We start from the raw sequence: 8,784 nt of genomic DNA on the forward strand, positions 1-8,784 counted from the left end.
AGTTAAAAGCTTCTCAGCACAGGGACAAACGAAAGATCAAAATTTCATGATCCAACTTCTTTCAGTTTCAGATTCTGTTTTTGAATCCCAAAATAACAACTGCAAGACCGTAGGATTGAATAATTGTCAAAGAAGACACAACGTATTTATCGGAAGAGTAGAGAGGAGGATACATAGGGAAGCTCCAAAAAATTGTAAATGGACTCGATGATGTAACAGAATGCACTCTGTGTCTACTTTTTACTTGTAAACAATTTACATTCTAGTCAAACAAAAACTGAGTCGTGTACCTTTAATATCTGCCCAGAAGCTTCAATAAGCATATGAAGCTTATTGGTATAACCCGAGGTTGGAATTAAGCAGCTTTGTTGACCATCGCTGTCATGTACGGAGCCAGAACAGGAGAGTCCATCTACATACCAAAAGAGGTGAATTAATGTGTTGGTTTCGAGGGATCAGATTCCCAGGTTGATTACCACCTGGGTACAACTCTGTTTGAATCTCTCTGTCCAGCTGATGTTTGAAAAAGGCTTCAATATAAGATACTTTTTTTCTCACTGGCATGGATTCCTTTCACTCAGAATTGAGTGACCCTTTTCAGGGTTTTTTTTTTTTTAACCCACTGATGCTGTTCATTAGGGAAACTTCTGCTTCCCACTTCCTTTTTGCTCTCAAAACCTTAAAATCTTACCCTTTCTGTCATTGTGAAGTACATTTCCATCCATTTATAGCACCTCCAAGAGACAAGAATAGGGCATTCCTCTGGAGGAACCGAAAGATAGCTCTTTCCATTCTTCCATTTATGCCTCAACTCTCACTACCTGACTAAGATGTTAGGAACAGGCAGGTGTTTGGAAAAGCAATGTGATATCCTACCATATTACAAAAAAAAAATTACTTGCAAGTCTAAAAATGCTGGACAGTAGCATTTTTAGACTTTAGTAGGGAAAGTACATTATCATTTCTAATTTGCCTTAATGCCTGCAATTCATCTGAGCCAGAGAGCTAAATTTGTCCAACTGCATTGGTTTAGGATTGTTTTGTATATGAGCTGTAATTGTGGTTTTCAAAGTCCTTCATCTACCACTTCATTGTCTTTTCTCTTTTGATTGGGGGAAAATGGAGTGATAGGAGAGATGCAATCAGAGGCATATTTTTTTTTCCATTATTGAAAAGGACATCACAAATGAAGTGTTTTTCACATAATACTTGAAAAACATGACAGACTATATTTAAATTATGTGGACATACAATTTGAAGCAGAGGTTTGCATATACTTCTCATAGGGATAAATACCTTTAATATTTTTGGGCTTTTTTTTTTAACAGTGCATTTGGATTTTGGTGGACTGATTTTGCAAAGTACAACTTTATTCATTTAGCAAATACAAAAAGCATGGTGTGCAACTTTGAATTTATTGTGGATTTTCGGTAATCCATGGAGGGTCAAAGACATGTACAGACAAGTTCAAACATCCCCATTAAAAATCTCTTCAGTCATATCTTCTTAGGAAACCCTGTTGTTTTTGCAGTTTCACTGATGTTCAGAGATATGAGAAAATTAGTTATTAGACAAAAAATAGTTCAATCATTGGGAGAGCGTGGAGGATGGAATGAAAAAAAATGAAAGATGGAAAAGTTTTGTTTTAGGGAAAATGGGGGAAAAGTTAACAAGGAAGATGCAGGGGTAGAAATAGACAAATGCAGACTGATAGACAAATAGACACACACTCGTGTACATACACGGGCAAAGACAGACAAAGGTCACACTGCCATCCCCGCCACTGGGGCTCAGACAAACTGCTAGTAAAATGCTCTATTTCCCATCCAAATTAAACTGTCAGTTAATATTAATGTGAAAGTGAAGACTGTCAGCCAACGCAAGATGCGTACACACAAACACAAATGCAAACAGCTTTTACGCCCAAACCACACGGACACAAATGCAGAATTTCGAATCTCGCCTGGTCAATTACTGGCAGCCGAATGTGGCATGCACGCAGGTCACAAAGAGGTCTGTGCGATACGAGTGTGTGTTGCGTTTCGTGTCTGTGCGCTGGTGCACAGCTTTGATCAAACCCGGTGACACATCTCCTCCCATCAGTCACATGAAGGTTATTTCTGAATGAAGATGCAGTTGTGGCACTCTATTTAATAAAACAAGTCAGAAAAACTGCCTCTGTGCGTATCTACACATTTGCTGCTATTTTGTGCATATTATAGAAGTGTGTGTGATCACATTCTCTTTAAATGAGCCTCCGTGAGGGAGAGAGATTTGCAGCTGTAATCATGTGTTTCTTCAATTTTGGTGGAGTTGTATCTTTAAGCATGATTTTTTTATTTATTTATTTATTTTTATTTTTTGAGTGGGTTTATTTTGTGCACATGTGTGGCAGCTGATTACATGCAATTCTGGTTGTGTTTGTCTCGGTGTATCTTGTTGGAGCAAATGGGAATGCAGAATAAGGGAGGTAGAGAATAATCCTCATGTATCTCTTTCTTCAGCCGACCGGAACGTAGCTTTCGCGGCTTGCTGCGAAGCACTCACAAACAAACGCACACAAACAGAATACCCAGCCGACCGTAAAATCGTAATGTCAGACCTGTTAATGCCTTCAGATAGCAGCAACTGTAGCCCTGCATGCTCTTACCCCATAACCACAAATGCACACGCAAACATAAATGTAATAAACAGAGACCTATCTCTCTTTTTTCTTTTTCTTTTTTTTTTTTTTTTCGGCATAATACTCTGCTGTGAGGAGTATCCTAGAATTTTGCCTCTTCTTACTAATAGAATTGACTGAAAATATGAATTCCTTTATCCTGGTAATTCTTAAGATCTCAAAGCAAATATCACTTTGGTTTTTCCTTCTTTGGCACTTTAATAACAAGCAATAACTCTTAAAGAGTTACAGGTATGCGATTGTTTTCCATATATATGTAAATCATAAAACTGACCATCTTTAGGACAGTTTTCATTGCAGTTAATTGTCAGTCCTAAAAAGCTTTGATATTTATTGTCCACTGTAAGCATTATTTGCCATTTAATCACATAAACTGAGGAAACAGATGATTTTAACGACTATCTTACCCAATTTTACAATTACAGTTGAAAAATTGTAGTTGCTACTTGAAAGTTGCCAGCTCTACTTTCACGTAGAGCTGGCAACTATACACACATCACTTACTGCATCATCCAATTTCTCATTCTGAATTGAACTGACAACTTATAGTATCTCTCACTGTCAACAAGTGATAATATAATATAATATAATATAATATTTGTAGATGTTTGTTTTTTAACCACCGTAAGCAAACTACGAATTTTATTGTTGGATCTAAAAATACCAATGACTCATCTCTGGCTATGAGTAATTTTACTTTATTTTTGAATAATTTTTAACTTTTTTGTTGTGTTTTTCAGATTTTTATTCCTTAACTACTTCATGCATTGTGACTGGGTTGATTTTCTTGCCCTTTTATTTATTGTTCTGTCCAGTCTCTCAGCTCTCTATTTTAACTTCATAGATGGATTTTATTAGACATAAATAAAATATGTGAATGTGTGACTGGTAAGCCTTTAATTATGGACACATTTCAATAATATGATGACAAACCCAATCATTAGTCCACATATGTAACTTTGAAAAACATACAATAAACATTTTGCATTCCTTCCTATCCTTCATTTGCTCACTGAAGTGTTTATAAACTAAAAACTCCAATAGTATCGCCTATCATTGTCAAAAGAATACTTGTATGAATGGGGGAAAAAAAAAAACTTCTAATAAAACTCGTTTAACCTTGTTTTCCCCAGCTATTCCACGCTATATTTCTATGTGTGAGAGCCAGACCGCAATAGACACATGTCTGTTTATTACAGTGTTTGTGACTAATGAGCAAATTTACCCCCAAGCCTGTAATTACTCTGCAGTGTTGATCTGTTTGAGTTTTTCAGGCCCTATGTACCTAATTATAGGAGCATAAACATAAACTTTTTTTTGCTTCTGGATGCTGCCATGTTTGCTTTGCTGTGCTTTTCCATCAATCTTTACATCTGCCGCAAGCCCTGTGAGCTTGACGGGGCCAGGCTCAGCGCCACAGAGAATCATCCTGTCACTTTCCATGTCTCGGCGTCTTCCCCCGGCGGCGTCACTCTTCTCCCTCGCTGCACAGATCAAAGAACTGACACATGCCCCAATGTTGTCTCTCCCCTTCTCCCTTATATCTCTGACTTGCACTCTTTCTCGATCTTAACCCTTTACCTCTGTCACTCACCATCTCTTTCTGTCCTTACATCCAGCTTTCTTCCTGACTACATCAGTGGGGATTTTGATTCCATCACACCAGAGGTTAAAGCTTTCTATGCAGACAAGGTGAGTGGATCAAAACTTCCGCACACAGTTGTGCATGTAGAAGCAGTGAAACTTTGAGCAGTCACACAGCCGGACTGGGGATAAAGGACCTCCTAATATGCTGTCTGTTTCCTTTTAAATATAGTTTCTGAGGTCTGAAAAACCTTCACATTACTACTTTTTATTAACTCAAAACACAATGCTGGCCACATATTTTGGCACACATGGTAGAAATGTACTTTAAAATAAATGTATATTTCACTGCAGTAGCATATTCTCATATAGTCTGAAATATTTTGGAAAAAATTTTAACTTTTAATTTGAGAACCTTTTTTTTTTTTTTTTCCATTTTAACGTTTTACCAACCTTACAATGGTGCCACCAAATTTATTTTTTGTCCGTATAAGTTTAAGTAGCTGAATCAAACGTACAGATTCCAACTCAAGATTTGCACAGACAAAAGATTTTAAATTTCATTACTGACTCGGCAATCTGTCCTTTTAGCTACTTACACTAATTGTGTTGGGGTGTTATGATTTAGCAAAATGTCTTTCTTGTCCTAAATCGAACAAAAAGAGAGAGAGAAATACTGATAGGATGGAGAGAATTTACTGTATGTAACCTTCTTCATTTTTAATTTAAGACCACTAACCTATAATTTCATGTGCTCACTTTTTTTTGTGAGCTAATGTAAAATTATTAAATAACTTACATTGTAATAATACAACTATGTCAATGTAGCGGTGTGAATTTTCTGTGCAGATACTTGACTTGTAAGGTCATTTTAATTAGTCTGAAAAGACCTTACAGCAGCCATCTTCATCTTTTGTGGCCAGTTTTTTTTTTTTTTTTTTTTTAATTATGAATTAAACATAACAGGAACGAAAGATTTTCCGAAGGATCCGCTAGTTAGATTCTACATCTTAGTCTTCACTGCCTTCTTTTCCTATACTGTGGAGACAAAAAGTATCCAAGGTTAAAAAAGAAAATGCAAATCAATCTTTGAGGTGGTCTTCCCATTGTTTTTAGTCAGTGGAATGTCAAGCTACAGGCTCGATTCAATAAATTATTAATACAGGGGAAATCAGTCAAGCATATACGCTTGCCTCCGAGAAAAAGAAATACAAAGCCTGTGTGGTCTTTGTGCTGTGTCACTCTATGCATTACTGGTGCAGATCTAAAACTTAAATATGCATGCATATTCTCATTTACACATGCTCACAACCTGCACACACACACACACACACACACACACACACACACACACACACCTCCAGATGACAGATTTTGGGATTTCTTCAGCTTTGCCACTCTTTTTCCCCTCATCTGTCTCTATCACTAGTAGTAGACCGTTTTCAGAAATATCACACAGGTTGTGTAAAAAAAGAGAAAAAAAAAGAGCAATGCCTTTTTTTGAGAGAGAGAGAACAGACTGTTATGGTAATGCTTTTGAAGCAGAACAATTGAAAAGTTTGAGGCGTTCCTTCAGAGATTTGCCGCAAACGGTGAATAATTCTGCATAAATGGAAAAGAGAGAGAACAGAAAGGCAGCCACTAGGGAGGGGGAGACAATGAGAAAGCAGGGATGGAAAAATGATGGAAGGAGGAGGAGAGTGAAGGTTGGATGGATGTGATCAAACGGAGTGCGGCGAGCAAGTTTTGTGTGAACTCGATGTTGCATGTGTGTGCCAGTGATATGAGGAAGACGGCACATTTTAGAAGCAAAGTGACTCTGTGGAGAGAAGAAGAGATGGAATGGGGGAAAAAGCCAGAGCCTGGTTGTTTACCTAGATGTTGTAGTTTAAGGCCACTGACTGGAACCTCTACATTATTCAACAACACAACCCGCGGGAAGCTAGACAGCACTAAAACACTGATTTATACCTCTCTCCATGTCTGCTTCCCTTTCTGTTTTCTTTCCTTTGTTCTGCTTTTCCTTATCTCTCCCTTGGTTTTCCCTTTACTGTCTGTGTTGTGGTACAAATATCGAATCATGTTTTGTTGCTCTCGTGTGTGTTTTAATTTGTCATTGTGTCCATAGGGGTGCGAGCTCATAGAAACAGCTGACCAGGATCTAACCGACTACACCAAATGTCTTGTAAAAATGCTGGAAGAGATACGGAGACGAAAGCTGCAGGTAAACTACACGCTGCTCCATTTCAGGCATGCTTTTCATCCTGCTCCAGTTTCCAAATGACAACAGCTCTTTTTTTTTTTAAAGAAATTTCTCAAATATGTCTTATTTACACTTTATTTAACTTGAGCTGGGTGTTTGTGGATCGTCGGATAAACTGTCTGCTGCCTCTAGTCGCAAAGAGAACCATATTGTTTTCATCAAGCCATAAAATGCTTGCCTTTTCTTTTCTAGAAACAAAAGACACAGTGTGTCTTTTTCCGCAATGTCACTTCTTCAGATTTTTACAATAGTTGTAGACTGTTTCTGATAATTATGTAAAAAACCATTGCCTATTCTGTGGTCCATTTAAAACGGTGAAATAGCCCTTTAGGAGATTCTAACTTTAGGGTTGCATGGTGCACGTCAATATTTTCATACAGCACTTGTCATGTCTCGCCTGCCACTGTTCCCGAAATGCTGTAACACAAAAAAGAAAAAAAAAGTGGTGGAAGCTACTTGATTTCTTATGTAAACAAGCAATGTCAGCCAGCCAAAAATCAATTTTTAGAATATTAATCCACATCGTTAACACAACAGGACAACAAAAAACTACTGGTTTTCTCACTTTAAATAAGTCTTAAGCATACAGCAAGATACTTACGCACCACATATAAATAAACACATAACTTCTTGTTTTTTTATGACTATTATTTTGTGGCACTTTTAGCCACAGCATTAATGACAGACTGAAAAGAAATGGGAAAGGAGAAAGACACTCAACAGAGTTTTTGAGGTTGGGATTTGGACCCGACGAATAGAACTCAGGACAAACAGCCTCTGCATATCCCCACTTTATTCTCTCATTAATCTCTGAGATCAATTCAGATAAAACTTTCTCTCACTTTCTTTTCTTGCTGTCCGCAAATTTAATATTAATATGCCTTTAAACAAAGCTGGAAAAAGTGGAAAGTAACGTTGTGACTTTGAGAGATTAAACCAAATCTGAGTTCATTAATGGCCTGCCAGTGGATGTATATTTCAACCCACCTAAAGCACACGGCTTCTTTGTGTCAAATAATGGGGAAACTGACCAAGATATCAGAATTACAGATCTCTGTATGTCTGGTTTAACATTGGATTCCAATTTGTCAAATGTTTTAAGTTGCCACATTCATTTGTTCATGTAATTATACACACGGACATCATAGGTATGTCTCATCATCATATTATTCGGGAAGGTGAAATATTTTCTTTCCCTTCCTGATGCAGATAATTGGTGGAAAATATCTGTATCAACCTCTCAGCAAAAGCAAAATATATTGGGAAGATCCTGGTTCAATCAGTGTCTCCAGTGAGACAAGTTCAGTACAAACATCGTCTTAAAGGCCACTCAGGAATACAGAGACAAGAATTTTCCTTTTGGACGCATTTCTTGTACTCTGATTAAACCAAAACTGAATTGTCTAGCCTGTTACGATTGTTACTTTTAGAAGGAAAAAGGGGGGAAATTGCATGCCTTAGAACCCGATCCCTGCTTAAAATACAAAGATGGCAATCTTATGTTTCGTGGAAGTTTTTTTTTGCATTAACTACTGGACCACTTCCCAACATAGATGGCCTCACAAGGAAATGGTAGTTTGTACTCGCTTTACCAGACAATGTCATGCTGACAGAAGTTAGCTGTTTTGCGAGACCGACATCAGTCTGATGAGAAACATTGGGGAGTTTCCATCTGAAATAACACCTTTTGTCAGACAGCAGTCACAAAGTGCTTCACAGTAAACCTAGTAAAAAAAAAATAAAATAAAATCAGTGAACAATGAAAGGGACATTTAAGAAATACAATAACATAGTTCTATATACTCTTCTCATATCATTAATTTACAGTTTTAAGTCTTATAAAGATTAATTGCAAAAACATCAAGTTTTAAGCTGTACGGACATTTAACGATCAGGGAAGTTGACTATTTACCGCCGTTGCTTAACGCCATCGAAAATCTTCCTATGTTACATTGTTGTCGTTATTGATCCAATACCATGAATCCTTGGTAAAAACAAGTAGGCTATGCTGTCCTCCTTTCTGTCTGTTCAGTGCCCTGAAGTGAAGCTTTCAGTCCTCTATGTGCGAAAGAAATGATGTTCAGGGGTCAGAAGCGTCGGACTGTGTTTTACCAATGGCAAATTCCTGCTGGGATATGTGGGTGTATGGGTAATAAAAGAACGTGAGTCTTTTGGAAGAAAAAAATACCAAAGCTCACTCAACATTTCCTGGAGAAATAAGGTTTGAGAAATATCATTAAAATAACATTAGGTG

At 37.3% G+C, this 8,784-nt stretch overlaps 1 protein-coding gene across 3 annotated transcripts in view; it reads left to right on the forward strand.

Annotated features, from left to right (window-relative positions):
• The window catches only part of LOC106939395 (thiamin pyrophosphokinase 1-like), a 40,104-nt gene extending 31,835 nt beyond the window's left edge, over window positions 1-8,269 (forward strand). For 2 of the 3 annotated variants that reach the window (XM_015021784.1, XM_015021783.1), the window contains 2 exons: window positions 4,303-4,375; window positions 6,396-8,269. In XM_015021784.1, the coding sequence (XP_014877270.1) occupies window positions 4,303-4,375; window positions 6,396-6,551 (229 nt within the window). In that variant the 3' untranslated portion in view covers window positions 6,552-8,269. Of the gene's footprint in view, window positions 1-3,367; window positions 4,376-6,395 lie in introns of those variants that run through there. The other variant, XM_015021782.1, reaches the window with a different exon arrangement.
• Window positions 8,270-8,784: the final 515 nt, after the last annotated feature.

This window comes from Poecilia latipinna, unplaced genomic scaffold (assembly GCF_001443285.1).
Source record: "Poecilia latipinna isolate Pla-1442-1.1 unplaced genomic scaffold, P_latipinna-1.0 Scaffold2856, whole genome shotgun sequence".
Classification (NCBI taxonomy): Eukaryota; Metazoa; Chordata; class Actinopteri; order Cyprinodontiformes; family Poeciliidae; genus Poecilia; species Poecilia latipinna.